The sequence below is a fragment of the Cornus florida genome, unplaced genomic scaffold (genome assembly GCF_030987335.1).
Source record: "Cornus florida cultivar Cherokee Brave unplaced genomic scaffold, ASM3098733v1 CherokeeBrave_3.0.0_Hap2_Chr02, whole genome shotgun sequence".
Taxonomy (NCBI): Eukaryota; Viridiplantae; Streptophyta; class Magnoliopsida; order Cornales; family Cornaceae; genus Cornus; species Cornus florida.
Genome location: NW_026775572.1, coordinates 63,501,134 through 63,525,113, shown reverse-complemented (window position 1 = coordinate 63,525,113; position 23,980 = coordinate 63,501,134). Strand labels below are relative to the sequence as shown.

At 37.7% G+C, this 23,980-nt stretch overlaps 1 protein-coding gene across 6 annotated transcripts in view; it reads left to right on the top strand.

Moving 5' to 3' along the window:
• The window catches only part of LOC132295147 (F-box protein At3g54460), a 34,143-nt gene that overhangs the window by 8,494 nt on the left and 1,669 nt on the right, over window positions 1–23,980 (top strand). Inside the window, exons 2-10 of one of the 6 annotated variants that reach the window (XM_059793281.1) lie at window positions 449–3,082; window positions 3,169–3,382; window positions 3,479–3,520; window positions 3,668–3,769; window positions 3,872–3,931; window positions 4,023–4,153; window positions 4,539–4,653; window positions 17,825–17,972; window positions 20,666–21,149. In XM_059793281.1, the coding sequence (XP_059649264.1) occupies window positions 449–3,082; window positions 3,169–3,382; window positions 3,479–3,520; window positions 3,668–3,769; window positions 3,872–3,931; window positions 4,023–4,153; window positions 4,539–4,653; window positions 17,825–17,971 (3,445 nt within the window). In that variant the 3' untranslated portion in view covers window position 17,972; window positions 20,666–21,149. Of the gene's footprint in view, window positions 1–448; window positions 3,083–3,168; window positions 3,383–3,478; window positions 3,770–3,871; window positions 3,932–4,022; window positions 4,154–4,538; window positions 4,654–17,824; window positions 17,973–20,665; window positions 21,150–21,253; window positions 21,697–23,980 lie in introns of those variants that run through there. The other 5 variants (XM_059793280.1, XM_059793278.1, XM_059793277.1 and 2 more) reach the window with 5 other exon arrangements.

Sequence of the window (23,980 nt, the reverse complement as noted above, 5' to 3'; positions counted from 1 at the left end):
TGCTCAGCTTGCAGACCCATCTAGTTCGTAATGATATTCATAAAAAGGATAAAATGGAATCCTAGCCTGAAGATCCTTTTCTTTGGATTGCACCTCATGAAAAGTCCTAGACTTGCTTTCAATCCAAGTAACACACATCCTTAATGATTGGCCTTTTGGACCACATGTTGTACACTTCCATTCCAGAGTTCGAAATTCGCATCTGGTTATATTTTTCATAATGCCAATAAGACACGTTTCACTGATGCTGCAGCAAGATGACACCCTTACTAGGTCTGGTTTGCTTCATATTTATAACCTCTTACTTTTAGTAAGGCTTTTGATTGTGTGGGCACAGTATACCACCTTTTTTTTTTTTTACTTAAGAAAAAATTTCACCTGTCACTTGAAATTTTATTTTGATTACCTCATCTATATTCTCTAACACTGTTTATAAACTCCTCTGCAGTTGTGACTGGGGAGAGAGAAGTCTAATGATTGTGGATGATGAGAAGTGTTTCAAACCTCATCATGGAGAGAGTGAAAATATTTGGAATCTTTCTGATTGTCATGTTCTTGGATGTAAACTGCATTGCAGTGTTCCTGACACTACTAAGAAAAAGCTTTTTGAACTTCATGAAATTTTTAAGAATTTACCTAGTGTGACAAAGAAGGGAAATCTTAATTCTTCGAAAGTAAACCCTGTAGATGCCTCTTGTAGATCCGGTATTTGGGAGCTGTCAGATGATGTTTTGATTAATATTCTAAATGTACTAGGACCTATTGACCTTGTCAGAGTTTCTGCAACCTGTCACCATCTAAGATCCTTGGCAGTATCAATCATGCCATGCATGAAACTCAAACTTTTTCCTCATCAGCAGGCAGCAGTTGAGTGGATGTTGCGGCGAGAAAGGGATTCTGAAGTCTTGCCACATCCTTTGTACATGGATTTCTTAACTGAAGATGGGTTTCCTTTTTATATAAATACTGTTTCTGGCGAAGTACTCACAGGGACAATTCCCATAATTAGAGATTTTCGCGGGGGAATGTTTTGTGACGAACCTGGCTTGGGTAAAACTATAACTGCCCTTTCCCTTATTCTGAAGACACAAGGAACACTAGCAGATCCCCCAGACGGAGTGCAAGTGATCTGGTGTATGCATAATGCTGATCAGAGATGTGGCTATTATGAACTTAGCGGTAATAATGCCACCAGTAATAGCATGTTATCGGGCAAGAGGGTTGTGGGTCAGAAGGCGAGGAGGGGGCAGTTATCTTTAGATAAACTTACTCCTAGGGAGAACTTAAATTGCACACGGTTAAGTGCCAGGCATATGGATTGTGTTGAGCAATTTAAAGGACTTACTGATTCATGTTCTATAAACGGAATTAAAACACCGACAGCTGCACGCTCGATGCCAGCAACACGTGTAGTTCGATGTACCAGAAGCCTGAGTCATGTTAAGAAAAATCTTCTTCAGACATATGAAGGAGCATCTGGATTTTCCAAGGAAAGGAAGGTTAGGAAAAATTCCAGTAAAAGAAAGCATGATTCAATTGGCTCAAGACATGACTCTCTGGACAAGCGAGTTGATATGTCATGTGGATCAGTTTACGGTAGCAAGAGGCCTAGAAATGCTACTGCAGATCATTCTATATACAATGAAACTTGGGTACAGTGTGATGCCTGTCGCAAGTGGCGGAAGCTTACAGACAAAAGTATAGCAGATACTACCATAGCATGGTTTTGCAGTATGAACAGTGACCCGTTACATCAGAGTTGTGGTGTTCCAGAAGAATCTTGGGATTATCGCCAGCCCATCACATATTTACCAGGATTTCACACCAAGAGAACTTCTGGAGGAAAGAAAGAAAATGTATCGTTTTTCACTACCGTCCTTAAGGAGCACTATGCATTGATAAATTCTGAAACAAAGAAGGCCTTAACTTGGTTGGCTAAACTTTCCCCTCGCAAACTTTGTGAAATGGAAACAATTGGTTTGGTACATCCTGTCTTGGACACTCGAGTGGTATGTCATGGAGATGATCATGAGTTCCATAAAATATTTCAAGCATTTGGTCTTATAAAGAGGGTAGAAAAGGGTACTATTAGGTGGTACTACCCAAGAACTCTTGACAACTTGGTCTTTGATTTAGCTGCCCTCAGAATTTCTCTATGTGAGCCGTTGGATTCATTGAGGTTGTATTTGTCAAGTGCAACACTAATTGTTGTTCCATCAAATTTAGTGGATCACTGGAAAACCCAGATTCAGAAGCATGTCAGACCTGGACAATTGCGTGTTTTTGTATGGACTGATCATAAAAAGCCTCGTGCACATAATCTTGCATGGGACTTTGATGTTGTTATAACTACCTTTAATCGTTTAAGTGCTGAATGGAGCCCTCGTAGCAGAAGTGTGTTGATGCAAGTTCATTGGCTCAGAGTTGTGTTAGATGAAGGGCACACCCTTGGTTCAAGTCTTAACTTGACAAACAAATTGCAAATGGCTATTTCATTGACAGCTTCGAGTCGTTGGTTATTAACAGGAACACCAACTCCCAATACTCCAAACAGTCACCTGTCTCATCTTCAGCCCATGCTTAAATTCCTTCATGAGGAAGCCTATGGGCAGAACCAGAAGTCATGGGAAGCTGGTATTCTTAGACCATTTGAAGCAGAAATGGAAGAGGGTAGGTCACGATTGTTGCAGGTACTTCACAGGTGCATGATTAGTGCAAGAAAAATAGATTTGCAGACAATTCCTCCTTGCGTAAAAAAAGTGACATTTCTTGATTTTACTGAAGAACATGCAAGAAGTTACAACGAATTGGTAGTTACAGTGCGCCGTAATATATTAATGGCTGACTGGAATGATCCTTCTCATGTTGAAAGTTTACTAAACCCAAAGCAATGGAAGTTCAGAAGTACTCTTATTAGAAATGTCAGGTTATCTTGCTGTGTGGCTGGACATATAAAAGTAACAGATGCTGGACAAGATATTCAGGAAACAATGGATATTTTAGTTGAAGATGGTCTGGATCCTAAATCGGAAGAGTATGCATTTATAAAGTATAACCTTCTATATGGCGGCAATTGTATGAGGTATGATTTGTGTTTTGAGGTTCTTGGCATGTGGTTTTGGGTCTGTTGGATTATAATCTCATTACTGATTGCTTTTCTACTTTTAGGTGCAAAGAATGGTGCCGGTTACCTGTCATTACACCATGTAGGCATCTATTATGCCTCGACTGTGTTGCTTTGGACAGTAAAAAATGTACATTTCCTGGCTGTGGTAATTTGTATGAGATGCAGAGTCCTGAGATATTAACCCGTCCAGAAAATCCCAACCCAAAGTGGCCTGTCCCTAAAGATCTCATAGAATTACAGCCATCATATAAACAGGCAGGCTGAGTTCTAAGTTTCTACTTAGTTGTATTGTTTATAGTCAATTGTGTTCTCCATCACATATCTAAATGGTTTTACTTGTTTTTTTGGTAGGATGACTGGGATCCTGATTGGCAATCAACATCTAGCAGCAAGGTCTCTTATCTTGTTCAAAGGTTGAAAGAATTGCAAGAAGCTAATAGAACAATTGGATACTCCATAGATGAGGGCAATGATGTCAAACATATTGATGAGCTGCTTTTCTCCTCTCAGAAAAGTGATTTCAACTCTTTTTTACTTCAGGATGCTTGCTTCAAACCAAGCAATGAATCTTTCAGGACACCTTTAGAGAAAGTTCTGATATTTTCTCAGTTTCTCGAGCATATACATGTCATTGAACAGCAGGTAGCTCTGATTTACCTTAGACTAGGGTGGCTGAATATTATTTTCCCCATACATAGTGAGCCATAAAGTTCATGCTCCACTTTTTTTGCCCCCTCTCTCCAGTTAACGGTTGCTGGTATCAACTTTGCTGGAATGTATAGTCCAATGCATTCTTCCAACAAGGTAGAATCTTGTTTACTATAATTATTTTTATTACTTTAAGGCTTTAAGCTAGTTCAATGTAATAGTGGTAATTCACTTTCACTTGATTCAGATGAAGTCACTGGCAACCTTCCAGCACGATGCAAGTTGTATGGCCCTTCTGATGGATGGAAGTGCAGCATTAGGTCTTGATTTGAGCTTTGTAACACATGTTTTTCTAATGGAACCAATCTGGGACAGGAGGTAATAGATAAATCAGAAGTTACTTTGCCTTGAAAGTTGAAATCATGGATATATCGGAGAAAATCTTGTGAATTAGTTTAATACTTTTTAGTTCTTTGACCAAGGATATGCCTACTATTTCCTTCTTTATGTTTTTCTTGCTTTTGCTAGTAGAAGGGACTGATTGGTAGTGCTGTTTCACCATTATAGTTGCTGCTGTGAACTATTTGTGCTGTCAAATACATGTGTTTCTAAGCATTTTCTTCAACTTAAATAGTAGGCTGCAGACACATCTTAATATTATTATTGTTGTTGTTTTTTTTTTTATTTTTTATTTTTTTTTTTATTTTATTTATTATTTTTATAAATTGGTGTTAACTAATTTTGTTTCTTGAACTCATATTAGCATGGAGGAACAAGTGATTAGTCGCGCACACCGAATGGGTGCCACTCGTCCCATTTACGTGGAAACTTTGGCTATGCGTGGTACTGTTGAAGAACAAATGCTAAAATTCTTACAGGTAGAGCTCTCTGTAATTTGATTTAATTACATTATAGCTGCTTGTAAAGTAGTAATTGACATCAATCATCTTCCATTTTCCTGGTATTTTTCCTCTTCTGGATAATCTATTTTGCATCTGTGCAACTATTGTGGGTGAGTGAGAGGATTTCTAGGTTCTCTGAACTAAATTAAATTAAGATGTTGTCATTGAGGGAGGGGCCAGTTCTCAGAATATAAATAAATTTGGGAGCGGTATGTTTTAACTTGCTTGGGAGCATTGGATTTTGAATCTCCTGAATTGCACAATTCTTGATGAACTGTTGCCTGTGATCAATTTGGGAATAACTCCATGACTTTCTAGTCATTTGATTCATTTTTGCTATCCTTGTAGCCCATGACCTTTATATGCACTTAAATTCTCACATTTTCTACTAGTTATGTTACTTGGACCTTGGTATGTGCAGCAGATGCATGCATGTGTTTAGTTTTGAGATTTTTCTTCCATCAAAACGTGGGACACAAGACTCTATATGGACATGTATAATATTATTCTTCTCTACCTTGGGGGTAAGATGAATTATTTTAATGGAGGTTGGTAAATGGGTGTTGCATGCTAAAGGATCAACAAATTGGGAGTTTCTGTGTAGTTATGAAACATGGACATGGAGGTGGGACATGGAAACAACACGATACTACAAGTTGTTAAAAAATAGGATATGGATACGTCACATGACGACATATATTATATTAATGTTGACATGTACAAAAATATTATATTTTTATTCTAATATTTATGTATCATTTTAAAATAATATGTGACTATATTATTACTAAATACGACATTTTCTTAGAAAAAAATTATAACAAACAATTTCAGAGTTAAGACTAAAGTGTTATATTGCATGGTGACGTTTTGGATTAGATTTTTTTTCTTTCATAAATGCTTCTTTTCTGAGTAAATGTTTTTTTTTATATAAGTAATAATTAATAAAAAGCGTTAAAAAGGGGAACGAGGTCTGAGTACAAAAACAGAAACGATGCCTAAGGACCCAATGAGTCCAAGAAATCGACTAAATCATCAGGGGAGGAACTAGATCTCCCTTTTACATAACAAAAGATAGAAGGAATAATAAGAAGTTTCAGCGTAGCTAAAGGCGATTCTTTGCCTTCGAACATTCTGTTATTCCTCTCTTTCCATATACCCCACCAAACGCAGTGTGGAACTATCCTCCAATAATATTTGACGTGACTTCTCACGTGGCATCCTCTCCACGCGCTAATCAGACCCTTGGAGGACTAAGGCATAACCCAACACATGCGAAAAAGGCCAAGGATAAGGTTCCAACAGTCTTGCGCCACAGGGCAGTGCAAAAGGATATGATCCACAGATTCGCCGTCGCTTTTGCAAAGACAACACCAATTAACAATAGTATTGCCTCTCTTCTTCAGATTGTCCAAAGTCAAAATCTTACCCTAAATAGTTGTCCATACAAAGAATGCCGTTCTAAGAGGAGCCTTAGAGCGCCATATAGTCTCCCATGGGAAAACAGGACCAGCGAAGTCGGACAGGCATAGAAACATGGATCGGACATCAAAAATACCCTTGGTGGAAGGAACCCACAAAAGAGTATCACTACCACTGCCGATTGCCTCCTGCTTATACAACATCTCCAAAAGAGCGCAAACCTCATCCAACTCCCAATCCTTAAAAAAACGCCTAAAGCGCACGTTCCACGTAATCCCACTATTATCAAGTCGATAATAGTCAACTACATAGGCGTGTCTATCGGCGGCGATGCTATAAAGTCTGGGAAAGGAGTGAGACAACAACTGATCACCACACCATAAGTCCTCCTAGAAGCGGACACATCTACCATCATGAACTTTGAACTTGATATGAGAAGAGAAAACCTCCCAGCCCTTCCAAATGAATTTCCACACTCCAATCCCTCCCACCGTAGAGACTGGGCAAGAAGTCCAACCACCACTCTCCTCCCCAAAACGACATGAAATAATTTCCTCCTCCACTGGCGATGACGTTCGTTGCCAAATCTCCACAACCACTCCCCCAAAAGAGCTCTATTGAAGGGAATCAATCTTCGAATTCCAAGGCCGCCTAACCTCATGGGCTTGTAGACTTGCTCCCATTTGACAAGGTGATACTTGAACTCCTCACCCCTTCTGCCCCAATGAAAATCCCTTTGAATCTTTTCAATCCTTTCTGCAACAGAGCATGGGATTTGGAACAAGGATAAGAAGTAAGTAGGAAGGCTCGAGAGGGTGCTCTTGATAAGAGTGACCTTCCCCCCTTTTTAAAGGTATTGTTTTTTCCACCCAGCTAACCTTTTATCGATCATTTCAGTCACAGGATCCCAACTCCCCACCTTCCTAGATGAGGCCCCCAAGGGCAATCCTAGATAGGAATGGGAAGAGAACCCACCCCACACCCAAGAACTGCAGCTAAGGAGGAAATATCCAGAACATCCCTGACCGGAACAAGTACACTCTTGCCAATGTTGACCTTCAACCCAGAAACTGCCTGAAAACAAACGAGAATGCACCTCAAATACCTGAGTTGAGACACTTCAGCATCACAGAAAACTAGAGTATCGTCTGCAAACAGCAAATGAGAAATCTCCATCTGATGAGCTAAATCTATGCCCCACTCTGAATCCCCTGATGAAACCCAGACCTACTGCTCTCCTCATAAGTCTACTCAAGCCTTCCATGACAATGAGGAAAAGAAAAGAAGACAAAAGATCTCCTTGTCTCAGTCCTCGCGAACTCCCAAAGAAACCGGCAGGAGACCCATTCACAAGAACAGAGAACTTGACAGACGAAACACATGTCTCAATCCATTTCCTCCATTTACTTCCAAACCCCATCCTCTGAAGCAAGTAAAGAAGGAAACTCCAATTAACATGATCATAGGCTTTCTCAACATCAAATTTGCATAATACACCGGGGATACCACTCCTCAATCTAGAATCCACGCATTCGCCTGCTATAAGAGCAGAATCAAGGATCTGCCGACCTCTGACAAAAGCATTATGTGACTTCGAAATAATTCCATCCATAGTGTCCCTCATCCTAGAGGCAAGAACCTTGGCTATTAACTTATAAATGCATCCTACTAGGCTACTAGGTCGGAAGTCCTTGATATCAGAAGCGCCGCCCTTCTTAGGAATAAGGGCGATGAATAAAGCATTAAGCGACTTCTCAAAGACGCCAGTAGAATGGAACTGCTGAAAAGTACCCATTACCTCATTTCTTACTACCGCCCAGCTTTCCATCAGAAAACGCATAATAAAACCGTCAGGTCCCGGAGCTTTGTCCCCATTACAGCTTGATAAAGCCTTTAGAACTTCTTCTTCAGTAAAAGGATTCTCAATCCTATCACTATCTAGCTCAGAAATAGCCTCAAAATGGAGACCATCAAGTTTGGGCCTCCAAACTAATGGCTCTGTATAAAGCTTATGGTAAAAAGAAACAATCCCACTGTGCACCTCTTCCTCCCTCCACAACTCCACACCTTCCACCCGAAGTCTTCCTATATGATTACTCCTCCTATGAGCATTAGCTAATCTGTGGAAGAATTTTGTGTTCCGATGTCCTCCTTTTAGCCAAAGAGCCTGGGATTTTTGTCGCCACGAAATTTCCTCCATGCTAGCAATCTCAGCAAGAACAGCCTGACAAGAAGCTCTCCTAGAATGAAGAGACTCCACATCCCCTCCCGCCTCCTCAAGACGATCAATCTCAGAAAATTCAGTAAGGACTCTGTTCTTCCTCCATTTCAGATTCCCAAAAGCATCCTTGTTCCACTGCTAAAGAACAAATTTGAGAGCTCTTAACTTCTTTGTTATCGTGAAACTATGCGAACCTGAAACAATAACTCCCCCCACCAAGATCTGACCTTCCTTTGGAAATCCTCCGCTCGCAGCCACATATTCTCAAATCTAAACGGGGATTTTCGAGAACACAAATCTCTACAATCCAAAACCAAGGGAACATGATCAGAAGTGACCCTTGCTAATACCGCCTGAATGACATCCGGAAATTTCTTTCCCACTCCCCGGAAATTAAAAATCTGTCCAGTCTTAAAAGAGTGATAGGATCCCCCTACCACTTGACCAAGTATGGGCTGCACCCTCCATAGGTAAGTCAACAAGAAGATGCTCATCAATAAAATCAGAAAAGTGGTCCATTTCCAAGGACCTTCTTCCCCCTGTTGACCTCTCTGACGGGGACCTGACAGAGTTGAAATCCCCTCCCAAGCACCAAGGGAGAGACCACAGATCTTGGGCATGGCTAAGCTCCTCCCTAGAAAGAAGGTCGCTCATCATCAACAACCGGTCCATAGACTCCAGTAAAAACCCATCTAAAATTGTCCTCTTCCATCTTAAACGCACAAGACACCGAAAATCTCCCCTGCCACACGTCCGTTCTGGATAACCATCTTCTGTCCCACATGACTAAGATCCCACCCGAAGTACCTATAGCATTCAAGGCCTCCCATTCAACAAGCCTTCCTCCCCAGAAACTCCTAACCACCCCGTCGGAAATTGACGCCAACTTAGTTTCTTGTAAACAAACAACCTGAGTACCCCACTTCCTTAAAGCTACCTTCACCACCCTCCTCTTGTTCGGATCATTGAGACCACGAACATTCCATGTAATGATTCGTAGCTTCATTAAAAACCAGATAAAATTATCTCCCCTCCTCCTTTCCCAGCACTCCTACTCTTGGTCCTTCCCCTTTCCTTCACCACTCCTTTCTTCCCTTCGTAGTTGATTTCAGAGATGAGATTCTTTATCTCATGTGCCCCTTTCCAGGACGATAAGGGCCTCGTGTTCGTAACTTCATTGGTCAGTGCAACCTCTCTCCCTTCCGCAATTGCTTGGAGGATGGATAATGTCTGATCATCTTTACCTTTTGAAGAGACTCCCAACAGCTCACTAGTGACTCCAATATTGTCAACTACCCAATCTTTTCCCATAGCAGCAATCTCTTTATCAGGTCGTACCATAGCCAGTGGTACCTCCACTAGAATTTCAGAACCCTTCTCCAACCAAGGTGCAAGCTCATTCGAGTAAACCTGTTGGATAGATCCCAAATCATCAACCATCTCCTCTTCAGACTCTCTGTCATGCTCATAAATAGAATCTGATTCTGTAGCAAAATCGCCCTTCCCAACTAAGCAGCCAGACTTGTTCTCCCCAGCCTCTGCAAGGCCTTTCAATGCTACACTCAATCGAAGCTCTTTGAACAGAGTTGCAGCCTCATCATTGGACAACTGAAAATGCAAGTCTCTCCCCACATAGACTGTAACCCCTTCCGGTGAGTCCTTAACTGCACTTTCAACTAGTTCCATCTGCCTAGAGACAACCGACTCACTGACTTCCTTACCTTCCGTATTCAACCCATACGTAACATCAGTTCCAGTATCTATAACAGACAGCCCACGCCCCTTCTCTGATTCCGTCACTACTCCGTCACACCTCAACACCTCACAAGAAGGGGTAGAAGAAGAGGATGGAACATTAAAGCTCTGAGTATGTGAAACTGAGGGCATACCTGGAACGAAAGTAGAAGTCCACTTCTGCTTTTCTTTACGAGACCAACGAACTCCGTGATGATTTTTGTAAGAACCCTGAGACGAAGATCTGACATTTCCTCCCTTCGGTTGTGAAGCATTAGAGAGGGATGAAGTTGAAATACCTGCGCAGCACTGAGAGTGACGAGAGCCCTTCTTGGTAGGTCCTTCGTTAACCGCGGCAGCAGATAAATTCATCCATCTCTCTCTCTCTGGTGAGTTCCAGAAAGTTACGGATGTGTCGTTGATACAATGGCTCTGTGTGTTGCTAACTTTTGTAGAACAAGGTGGGTTAGGCCTGGAGTTAATAAAAGAAACTGAAATGATATTATTGGGCCCCCTCATGACCTTTCTGTTCATATTACTCACTTGTGGCCCCTTTCGTAACTTAGCAGCTTCACGGTTGGGCTTGGCCAAAGAGTGTGGGTTGGGCTTGTTTTGGATAGAACTAGGCCCCCATTTAACAGCCCTCTTCATCTTCTGTGGGCCGTGATAAACAAGCGGCCCGTTGTGTTAATAGGCCCATAGCCCACTTCAGATCCATACTTAGGCCCAACAGAGGCCACAGCGTAAAAATCTTCTTTAGTAGCACGATCTCGGCCACGTGGTTGGTAGCCGTTAATGCGGACATTATGAGGGAACTGTTGGCGCTGATTTAGGGTGTGATTGACTAGGCTCTTTGATCTGCCTCCTCTACGCGCTTCTCGCGCGTGAGTTTGCAGTCGCCACTTTCCTTTGACGCCATGAAGGGTCTGTGCATTCTGGTGACTTCCTTCTTTAGCAGCCGGGATGTGTGGTCTCTCCCCAGTGCCATAGTAGGACTTCGGAAGAATGTGAGGTGTGGTTTCCTCTATCAAATTGACCCTGAAGGCCACTCGTTGATCCTCAACAAAAACATACTCCGGCATCACTTTTCCGGCTGAAACGTAGAGGAGGATTCTCTGCCCACTCGCCGAGACGTCCGCCTTTACACCTCGAAATCCACCACACAAGTTTCCAATTGCTTCAAATAACTTGTTGCACCATAGATGGAGGGGCAAACCAAACAAAATCACCCTTCGTATTGCTCGATCTTTCACCGCGGAACAGCCAACCGCGAAGTACCTAATGTTGATGGATATTAAAGCGTTGCCCAATCTCTTCCTCCCTTCATCCAAAACCCTTAAAGCCTCAATCTCCGATGGAAACCTGAACAGGAGTAAGTCGTCTGGTAAAGGAGAAACTTTCACCCCACTTGAAACCTTCCAAGTTTTTGTCGCCCACGCCTCAATCCCTTCGATACACCCCACTTCTCTGTTGAAATGACCTACCAGACATGATCGCAAGGCAGATTCTCTCTCCTTGATACGTTGATGATCAACCCTAAAAACCAAATCATTGCCTATAGAGCAGCTTTTGATTTCTCCATGGAGGTTGAGGCGTGGTAAGGTCGCGACACTAAGGGAAGGTAGGATCAATGCATATTGCGATTCCTTACCAAAAAACCGAAAATCCAACAGCAAAAACATCCAAGAAAAACTATTTGTATGTAGAAGCGGATCTCATCACCCTGAAACAAACATGGAAGTCTAGCAACCTCCAAGAAAGAACGCGTACCAAAGGAAAATGGACCAGAGAAGAAAAGAAAGAAAAGAAGCGAAAAGGGGTACTATCGTTCACCGGAGTAGATGACTCCGAACAAGGGGCCAAGACATGAGAGAGAGAGCATGTCTTGGGTCTTTTCTGAGTAAATGTTAAGCTTTTCTTAACTGTTATACCATGATAATATATTTGTAAATGTTACATTTTAATACTGGAGACTTGTTAATTGTGTGCGTTTTTTCTATTTCGTTTTTTTTTTTTTCTTCTTGGGTAAAGGGGAAAATTTTGTAAAATATAAACAATAATGGAGTATTATATTTCTGTTTCTTTTTTAAGTTCGGTAATATTAAATATGTATCTTGAAGTATTGGATACATGGTCTCAAGTGTTTGAGAAGTATCAAATATTTTTTTGGAACAAAAAATATGAAATTCAAATTATGGATACGTTTAAAAAGTATCTGACACCAAGGAATGTTGGTATTTGACATGGATACCATACCTATACGTCCCCCTTATGTAAGCTAGCATGCTTCATAGTTGTGTAGTGACATGTCTTCCATTTTTGGAGTTCTCTGGTGAAGTTTGTGTCAATTGTGAATACATGTGCCATGGTTGTGCCCAATTGTGGTTATCTTGAAGTAGAAATGGCAACAGGACGTGCGACCATTATTGATCCCGCCTAAGAGAGAGCAATCCCTCCTCAAACCTGTCATAAAGTCAATCAAGCGTGGGCAAGCCATGACATTAACCCGCTAAGAGAAAGAGAAATTTTCATTAAACGTTTATATATTTTGTTTCACATATTGCATCACTAGATTGCTAATTTTTCATGTGCATAATGCAATTAACCATGCTTGCCACAAGACCATATGTGGGGGATAATTGCTGGCCGCTTACACTACTACATTCTCACTATTAGCTGATAAGACAAAAACTTTGCTTTTCCCTCATTTCTGCTGAGGCACAACAAAAACCATATGTAAATGGGTTAGAACTTATGTCCTACATTAGAAAGAGAATGTTATACCAATTTCTTGCCTTTATGTAAGCTGCCTATCTAACCTTTTGAACTTCTGTAATTAATGAAAGAGCCTTTGGTGGGATAAAATTTTGTTGGGCCCCAAACTGAATAAATGTTGCACTTAAACTCAACTCAACAAAGACTTGGGGTCAGTTATATGAATCCTTTATTTATATTTATTTTTTTTAATTTTGCTCTATCTATGGCCATAACCTCAGTCGAAATGCATGTTATCCTATCCTTCCTTACTATCTCTATCTGTGTTAATGTTGGTCTTCGCCTCCCTCTAGCACTACCTTGAATGCGAACCACGTCATTCTAACTGGTGTGCTTAGTGGTCTTACTTTGCTCTTATCAAAACCATCTTAATCGATTCTCTCATTTTATCTCCAGTTGGCCCTACTTCAATCATCTCGCAAATGTGTTTTCTAATTCTATTTTATTTTGTCTTGCCAAATATCTAGCTCAACATTCATCAATCGTACTCACTTTATGCATATATTGTTTGTTAGCTTCCTAACATTTTGTTCCATAAATACTGACTTGTCCCACAATATACTACACACACATACTCCATTTAACCCATTTGCCTTGATTCTATGGTTTACATCATCTCTATTTTCTCCTTCATTATGAATAAATGAAATTAAAATAATGAAAATGTTCAATTTTTGGTATCTTATTATCCTCATTCTTTATTGCATTCCTATTTGTATTTCTATAATGTACTAAATTTGCGTTATATATTCACTTTTATTCCTACTTATCTTAAATCGTTTTAATTTTAGAGCTTCCCTCCAAACCTCCGATTTAGCAATTATTCCTGTAGTTTCATCTATTAAAATAATATTATATAAATAACATATATCATGGAATCTCATCCTGCATGTATCTTTTTTTGTTCATCCATAAATAAGGCAAAAAGATACGAGGATAATGTTGACCCTTGATATATTTTTTTTGATAAGTAAAATTTGTATAAAAGAAGCTTCAAAAAGGAAACGCATCCCTCAAAAAATACACAAGGCCTAACAGGGCCTCTAAACTCTCAAAGGGTCCAAAAAATCACCTATCTCCTCCATGGATTTACAATTTCTCCATAGGACCCAAAAAAAAAGAGTGCTAACAATGAAGAAATTCAACGCCCTAATAGGATTCTCCTTTCCCTTGAAGGATCTCCTATTTCTTTCTAGTCATAAACACCACCAAACACACATAGGTGCGGTCCTCCAGAAACCACGAACTTGGGCCCCCACTATACAACCCCTCCAAGCCTCAATGTTGACCCTTGATATAAGTTTACAGTAATTGGAAATTCACTTGTTTTCAATAGTCGTTCCAACTATAGTCACACATTTGTCATTCATATCCTTTATTGTGTCAATATACCCCTTTGTGACTCCTTTCTTCTCTAATGCCCTCCATAGTTGATCTCTAGGTTTCTTATCATATGATTTCTTTAATTCAATAAAAAATCATATGAAGATCTTTCTTCTTCTTTATATATCTTTTCGATAGTCTCCTTATTAAGTAAATAACCTCCTTCGTTGGCCACTTTGGCACGAATCCATTTAATTTTCATAGTCATTCAATCACTCCATCTATAGTATGACTCATTAATTTAAAATCATAATAATTAGTACAACATTGTATGTCCCCTTTATTTTTTTTTCAGGCACCAAGGTCAAGTGACTTGAGCCAACCCCTTTGGAGTTATCCCCTTTATTTTCTTTTCTAGGTATAAAAATTCTTTTGTGCCACTCATTAGTCATTCTCTTAGTTTTTATTACCTTATTAAACAATTTGTTAGTCAAGACACACCATTATCTCCTAAACATTTCTAACCCAAATAGAAATTCCATTTGGTCCTAAATCCCTTATTTATTTTGTCGTCCTCAATACTTTTTTAACCTTGCACTCCTTGATCTTATAAAGAAATACGCTATCCCTCAGGTTACTGGCCACAGGAGGAAAACGAAACCTGTGGGAAATCAGATATATTATGTTGGTGTATGAAGGAAAACCTTTGTGGGTGCCATTTAGATAAGAGCGGTTGCCATATATAAGGTAACCAAGCAAACTTAAAAGAAGCCATATCACACCCTGAGAGGAAAAAAGGGAACCAAACGAAGTGCCTCTAACAACCCAAGAGACGAGACGTAAGGGGATTTATGGAGTAAATCTTTAGACCCGTTCAATAGACAATGATCATAAGTTTCATAATGCCCCTCTTAGGGCTCAATATATCTTTTGAGTCTTTTGAAGTAATGGAAGAAACCTCAAAAGTGGACAAAGAATTAGTTTTATGGAGGAAATCCTTGTGATCCGTTCAATGGACAATTATCATAAACTTCATAATGCCCCTCTTAGGGCTCAATATACTCCTCATGAGGTTCCTCCTTATCTATAATCTTGATATGCTCCTTATGTAGGTGAAGCCTCTTTGAGTCTTTTGAAGTTACGGAAGAAACCTTAAAAGCCTACAAAGAATTACAAATATTTGATGATGAAGCTTTTTAGCCTTATTTCGGCTAACTCTTCTATGGTCACTATATTCTTTTAAGCCTAAACTACTTAGATGATTTTCAACAATTTCTCACATTACTTTTTCGTGTTTGTTTAATTCATCATTTTCTACTAAATCCTGATGCATTTATTTTGATTAAAATCTTTAGTTTTTCTATCCCTTAACTTGTTTATATATATATTAGTGTCTATATCTTTTGTACCTTATTTAGAATAAAGATCATCATATTCTCTATATTTAGCTTCTCTGGCTATCTTATTTGTTTTTTTTAAAGATTTCGTTGTTTTTTTTTAGCTTCTCTGGCTATCTTATATATCTTATTTGTTTTTTTGCTAAACTTAAAACATTCTCAATTACTATTATTATTATTTTTTATGTTGTTTTGGACCTGTTTATTCCACCACCAAGTTTCCTTCGATAATGACCCTAACTTTGTTATTCTTCAGTTACATCTTTTGGTACCATTTTGAGACATTCGGTCATCCTATTTCACATTAAGTTTTTTTGTCTTTCAATTTTCATGTTGCTTCTTTTAGCATTCTGTTCTTACATAATTATACTTTCTCCTCTTAAATTCCACCACCTAGTTAGTGGGTTTGTTATTACACTTCTCCTTTTAGATTGGCCTTTTATACATGCATTTAAAATTAGTGACCTATGTTGTGATGTTAAACTCTTTAAAGTGATAATCTTACAATCTTTGCTTGTTAGTTGATGTACTTTTCTAGTCAGGAAATTTTTATTTGATTCATAGTTCATCCACTTTTAAAGGTTATAAATGTCCGTATCTCTTTATAACATTGATAGTTCATCCACTTTTAAAGGTTATAAATGTCCGTATCTCTTTATAACATTGATATTCTCAATTATAAGATTATATGCCACCGCAAAGTTTAAGATAGCCTCCCCAACGTCATTTCTATCTCCAAATCCGTGTCTACCACTCCACCATGTACCATCTCATACCCTCGATACTCTTTTCCTACATAAACATTAAAGCCTCATCCTGTGTATATTTTTTGTCATTTGGGTTTTCCCTCGATCGTGATTTACTTTCTTTGTTTAATCCTCCTTGGGTTGCATAAGCTCTAACTATGTTAACTATATATTTCCTCCAAAACAAGTTCTACTAATATTATCTTATCCTTTTTTCTAATAATAGTTAGAACATCTTCTAAATTCTTATCAATGATTATCCCTTCTTCATTTCTATGTCCATCTTTTTCGGTATCATAAAATTTATACATGTTCTCAATTTCTGTATCTTTTTCTCTTACCCACTTAGTTTCTAGTAGACATACTATATTAACCCTCCTGCTGATCATAGTTTCCACCAATTCTATTTCTATGTCGATCTTTTTGGTATCATAAAATTTATAAGTGTGCTCAATTTATGTAGCCTTTTCTCCCACCCACTTGGTTTCTTGTAGACATACCCTATTAACCCTCCTTCTAATCATAGTGTCTACCCATTGTATTACTTTACCTTTTAATGATTCTATATTCCAAGTCCACATCCTAAGCCTACTGTCCTGGGCTAACTTCTTTACTCACACTCATCCAGAAAAATGCAAGAATCCTAGCCTACTTTCTACTGTATTCTGACGCCGAATTGTCCATTTCTCAAAATATATGAAAGCTGATGCAATGCATCACTTAAAGGGACCTAGCATTTACTTGTATATTCCTAGGATTCATGTTCAGATCGGTGTTGACAAAAGTTATAGGCTGGCTGTCAAGCTTGCTGTCAAGCTTGAGACCAACTATATGAAGATAAGGTACTAAATGTGACACGGGCTGATTGACGCTAACAAACCCATTCCTCGCCCACCCTAGTGGGGTAGCTTATGGAAATTTAATTGCAAAAGTGACCGCACCGCGTAAGGGCAATCCATCTTGATGACGAAATTCAACAATAACAAGAAATAGAAATTAAATTAATCGTTCAATCTGCTCGTTCTCTTTCTTCAATTACCAATGAACAACACGATTCTTCTCCTTGGGCTTCTTTGGTTTTGCATTTTTGTGGATTGTTTGATTCGATTTCTTCAATAGCCGTCCCTATCTGTAAAGGGTCCTAATGCGCGATGGCATTTACAAACCCATCCCTATCCCTCACCTAGTAAAGTGTGTATCATCTGCATACCAAATGGTTTGAACTAGCTACCAAAAAATGCGTGACGGCTATTTGTATATGTGAAATGGTGGTTTCCACGGTTTAAAATGTTAATGTAACCCGTTCCCCTCTTGAACGCGTTCTTGTATCTGGGACGCGTTCCCCTCTTGAACGCTCTTCTAATCGATTATTACTTATCAAACAAATTATGTTAATGTAACCCGTGGAGACCCTTATTCTTTAGGTTACACCTTGTCTTTTTGGCCATTCAGTGTACTTTATTGTCATCTGATTTATTTTTATTTCAGCCTGGAATTGTCTTTATTCATGTTCTTTATACTCCTTGCAGAATGCTGATGAGTGTAGAAGATTTTTGAAGGAAGAGTTTGGAAAAACTGATCGTGAAGGGGCACGAGCACACCGTACATTACATGATTTTGCTGAGAGCAATTATTTGGCCCAGCTTAGTTTCGTGCGGACAAATTCCAAGACATGAGGTACGTGTAACTATCATTTTTAATTTCTTACTCAGTATCGGCTTCTTGCAGTTTGCTTCAGAATATTTTTTCTTTTCATTTTGTTGACTTATTTGATCATTTGAAGCCGCCATTTTGGGATAGATAGAACAACAAAATTTTAAGAAGGCAACTTGCTTGTAAAAGTTACTGGCTTTTTATAACTTGTTATAATTTATTAGCATGATGCTTTTGTAGGCAGTAGGAGAATATGAATGCATATAAGGTGTTGAATTCGTAGAATGTTGAGGAAGCTAATAAACGTTCAGAACAGCTTTATCGCATACGTGACAAGTAGGATGAGATAAAGGGATAGAAGTAGGTAGGGATAGGAATTTGCCCCTCCCCTAATAGAACCGGTTTGGTAGGGGAATTTAAATAGGGATTGGGCGAAAGAAGAGAGGAGGAGGGGGTGAGTACTGGTGGCCTGCCCCGGTTTCTGTATTAAATATACAATAATATCTTTTATTTTCAATTTCATTCCTAAAATATATTAAATGCATTTATAACTTATCAAAAAATATATATATTAAATGCATTTATAAAACTAAATCCATAACTGTGTACTTTTATACATAATTATATTTTTTATAATGATTTATCAAACATGTTACTATCACAACATATCAAATAATATTATAAAAACCACCTTAAAGAAAACAGACACGGGAGAGGGATGTGGGCTTCTTCCATAAATGGGGATATAGGGATGGGGTTCCCCACGCCATGCCGCACTGCTGCCAATCATAGACGAAGGTCCAGATCTAGTGTTGCACCTCTTTGGTATTTTTTCCAGTTATTATCAATGAGGAGTTCCATTGAGGTCCTTGAGGAGTTCTAGGGGACTGCACTTTCCCCTCTTCTATTTGTTCTGGAAATGGAAGAGATGAACTTGCAGAATGTTACAGGGGGCCTCATTTCTTGCTTTGAAGTGCAAGATTTTGGTGTGGACAGTAGCCTAGTGTCTCATTTACCTTTGTTTGCTTGTGGGGGACCTTGCTGAATTTGTTTGGGATACTTAAATTATCCTCTTACGCTTTGAAGCAGTAACCTTCATGTACCTTTTAGGTTGGTTTTAAGAACGGAAAATTCGAGAGTAAAGACTGGTTGAGTTACTGGAATGGTTGAAGGAGGGGAAAGACACCGTCTTTCTCTCTGCTTATTGTGTGGCAGAACATTGCGACCTTTCTAGCTACAACTGTTCATGTACTGTAGTGAGCTAAAGGTCAGGTTAACACAGGGTTACTCTTCATGCAAATATAGCAGTAAACTAGTTTTGTTAGTTTTCCCGTCTTTCGCTTCCTTTATGTTCAGAAAAAGTTTGACATTAGTTCAATTTAAAGGCCATGAAATATTATAATAATGGTCTTTAGATTTTTAAAATGGAATGTGTTAAACTTTTTGGGGGTTAGGTAATATTGGATTGAGAATTTGCGGTGATGGGTAATAAAACTTGTGGAATTAGATATATTAGGTTAACATGAAGAAGGTAATTCATTACTTGATTCTATAGCTAATATTGGATTGAGAAGTTGCAGTGATGGGTAATAATACTTAAGGAATTAGATTAGATATATTAGGAAACATGAAGAAGAGACTTCATGTCTTGATTCCATTTCAATGATACTAAGGCAAGGATGATGGTGGTGATAAAGTTGCCATGATAGTGCTTTGTTTACTACTACTGCTGCTGTTGCTACTAATACTACTACTGACTACTGCCATCTTCAGTACTACGACTACCACCATCACCATCACCACCACCAGGCACAGTCAACTTGATCTAATTCTTGGTCTAATTCTTCTTACAAGTGCTGAAACTTCCAATTGCTTGCATCACTTTCAGGTTTAAACATCACAAAATTCAAGTCTTTTATTTTTATTTTTTTTATTTTTTAATTTTTTATAACAAATTTTACCCTCTCAACCCATATTGCGTTTCAGAATGTACAAACTACGACTGTGTTCCTCTCTCACTGTACCCTTCCTCCAGTATTAGCCACTACCACAACACCATTATGGGTCTCCACCACCACAGTTGGCCCTCCTCTTTACCATTATTCTCTTCTTCACCACTGCTACTACTCCCTAAAAGAAGACCCAGTTCAACAACGCTAGCATCACCTCACGTGAATAAAAAACTCATGAATTCTTTAATGCTATTCCCATCCCCAAATCAGGCGATGGTTTTAGATATATATGTTTACATTTGATGATGGAGGGGGAGTGGCAGCAATGATTGGCAGTTGGCACGGTTGATTGCTCTGTGGAGAGGTAGTGGTGGTGGTAGAAAAGTGGAGCCTGCGACAGCTGACGTGGAAAATGGAAAGAGAGAGAACATAAGAGATGATGGAATTCTCATTGGGGGCAATTTGTCATTTGATCTTAATTTATTTTTTTATTATTATTATTTTATTATACATATTGAGGTTTAAATAGTGAAGTACATGCAATGTGTAGGCCGTTAGGTTTGTTTTCAGAGTTATTTTTTTCGAAGTTTAAGCTAATTTCAAACTCCAAACCTCTGGAGAGGTCGTAGTAATTTACTTTTAAATTTCTTGTCTCCACACTCACCTGTTGATTGTCTTGTTTTATATCATTCAGAGTTTTATCAAATTGTCCCCTCCCGTGTTTACTGTCCTTATACTTTCTTTTTTTCCTTTCTATTTTGCCAGATGGTTGATTTTGTGAAGACATGTTGATACCTTTTTGTATCAACTCAATGCATTTAAGTTAGAATTCTCGAGCCCCACTTAGTTTGATCCTGCTAATGTTTTCTGTTTATCTACACGGTTCTGCCAGTTGAAACTGAAAGCAGTTCTCCATAGATGACGGTGATGGATGATTCTTTTTCTGGCTCAGCTGGTCTTGTAATTTTGTGTTTGGGGCAGGCCGAGCTGGGATTGCTGTTTGTTTTCGAAGGCATCTTTTTCTAACCATTTTGGCAGCATAGTCGAGTCTGAACGTATCAGTCGTCCAACCATGTGACAATGTTTCGCAGATGAGCTTGTACAGTCATAAATATTTAATTCACTCAAAAACAGCTATGTTTCCATGCTAGGGAATGTCATCATCTGTGGCTGTCATTATTCCCAACACATTATCCTGTATATCCATTTTTTTTGTAAAATGTGGGAATCTGATCATTTTTTGGCATCAGCACTTGTGTATTTTTAGCTACTAATGTGTTTGGATGCACAGAATTGAAATTGTTTTGCCATTATAATCATCTGGAAATGGATTTTGATGAATTTCAATTCCAGGGAGAAAACTAGGAAACAATTTGGAGCTAATCACTTATCATACTGTGGCACGTCAAGAACGATAAAATAAAAAAGACATGGTAAACCCGCACGCAGGATGGCCTAGAGGTAAAGGGGTCACAAGGAACGCGCTGTAAACTCGGACTTCATGAATTCGACTCTCACAAGGTGCAAAAATATCTGAGTTCGACTCTCACAAGGCGCAGAAATATCCGAGTTTATAAATGATATGTGTGAGGTTTATCTTGTTACCATAAATCGAAGGGCAGTGGTTAGGTTGGAAAATTTTGCATATTAAAATCGAATCTATAATTTTTGTTTCAATTTCTAACTTCGATTAAAAAAATTCGAAAGTGGGTTACTGTAAGTTACCTTCCAAGGTTAAAAATGGAATTCATGCTACATTCAAGAATATTCTGGCAATCTTCTTTACAAGGGTATAAAGATAAATTGGCACATTTATGCACTCACCAAATTAAGATTCGTAGGCTTTTGAGGAAAAGTTTAGAGTCTTCTACGTGTTGAGAGGTAATCAGGAAAATATTGGGGTAGAAAAGAATCTTGTAATTTAGGTTGTAATTCATTTTCTCTTATAATGGATTTGGTTCGTCTTGGATTGAGTCCTGTGGTTTTTTCTATTTAGGGTTTTTCATTGTATTGTTTCCAGGCTAATTTGATTAGATTTTCACTATTTGTTATGATTTTGAGTTATAATTTCTGTTCAATTAGTTTTAATTTGAAAATTAGTTAAAACCGGTAATTAGTTTGACAAGACGGATTCACTCCACCTTTAGATCTACTACATCAGTGATCCTTGTGTAACTCGCTATCATAGTCTCGGGCTCTAGTTATACGAATTATCAATTGGTATTTGAGTGGGTTATTCAAAAATATTGAAAACTCAGTAACTTAGTTGGTAGAGCGATCTGAATGGTTTTGCCCTCTTTTAAATCTCCCTCACTCTAATTTATCATGATAAAAAAAAATGAAAGGTCTTAAGAAAAATGGTTCCATATGTACCTTGTTCAAAGGATATTATTACAATTACCAGAAAGCTCCAAGGGAAGAGTCTACCTAGTAATAGTTCTAGAAGTAAAACAGAGGACAATATTGCCCTGCTTAGTACTATAAAAAAATTAATAATAAAAAAAATCTGTAGAAATCTAAATTCAACTCAAAATCTAGTAAGAAAGGCAATTCTAAGGATAGAGAACACTGTAGGAACAGAGAAGCCACTTGCTGTATTAACTGTGGCAAAAATTTAAAAAAAAAAAAAAATGAAAAGGTCACCTGGAATGTCCAAAGAGACCTAGGGATCGAGAAAAGAAAGACAAGAAGAAGAAAAGGTAAGACTAAATCTGAGGATATTCAATTTTTTTTTTTTTTTTTTTTTACTACTTTGAGGATATATGTAATCACAAATATCACGCTAACAACCTTAACTTTTTGAATGATAAAACAAACTCACACCTTCTGCTGAAGCTTGAACAGTGACCTCTCCTTTGAGAAAGACAAGTTTGTACCAACTTGGCTATTACTTATTTGGTATTTTAAAATTATTTTTAAAAAGAATTATCTATGAGTTTCATTTTCAAGTTCATTAGAATTTATCTTTTCACTTTTCAAAATAAAAAAATTTAAAGAATTTATCTTTTTCATTTCAAAAAATTTATTATACCCCCAAAATACCCAATTAGTTTTTATAAAATCTGTTTTTTTTTTTTAACTAAATATCAATAAGATTATAATAGAATATTTTTAAACATATTTAGAAACTATAATATAGAATTAGTATTCAAAATAATAATAATAATAATAATAATAATAATAGTGGCACATGAATTTAAAGTTTTTTTGGCTGGTAGATAAGATGCATTTTGGTACATGCTAAGTGTTATTAAGTTTCTGGTGTATAAGTTATTGAATATCCATTCTATATTATGTGACTAAAAAAAATAGTTGACATTCAATGTTGGACCATCTTGTGTACTTCAGTAACATAAATGTACCAAAGTTAAGAGTTATTATCACATGAATACATAAAGCGTAAGGTGACATATTTATAGACATATTTCTTCTTAATAGATAGCTAACAACTATTGACATTTACTCTCCAAAACATTCCACATTCTTTACTTACATATTTACATCTATCTATTTTTAAAACATTATCAATTACTGCAAGCTCTCTAATATTTCACCATTTTCTAATTCTTTTATACTTCACAATCTTCACACAAACGTTAAAGATTCTAAAAATAAATTTTTTAAAAAACATATTTAGAATAAAAAAAATATCAAATTTTAATAGAAACTAAAAATGTAGAATTAGTATTCAAAATAAAAATAATAATAATAATAATAGTAGTAGGACACGAATTTAATTGTTATTAAGTTATTGCACACGTGTTATTAAGTTTTCATAGGATCTATGGTACATGCGTGAAATAGTACAATTAGCTAGTAAAAATATACAGTTAATAAAAATATAATAGCGACCGTCGAAAATAATTGAATAATTTTATCAAAAACGATGTATTTCTAATGCGAAATTGTTGGAAAATCCGAAAGATATTTGGCAGTAATTACCAAGATTGAATAGCTGTAAATTAGTTATAAATTAGGCAATGATTAGTTCATGATTATAAATTAGGAATGTATGTTTATTAGGTAAACTAATTAGTTATTCTTTTCTTAGTTTAGATTTCTTGTAATTCCTATAAGTAA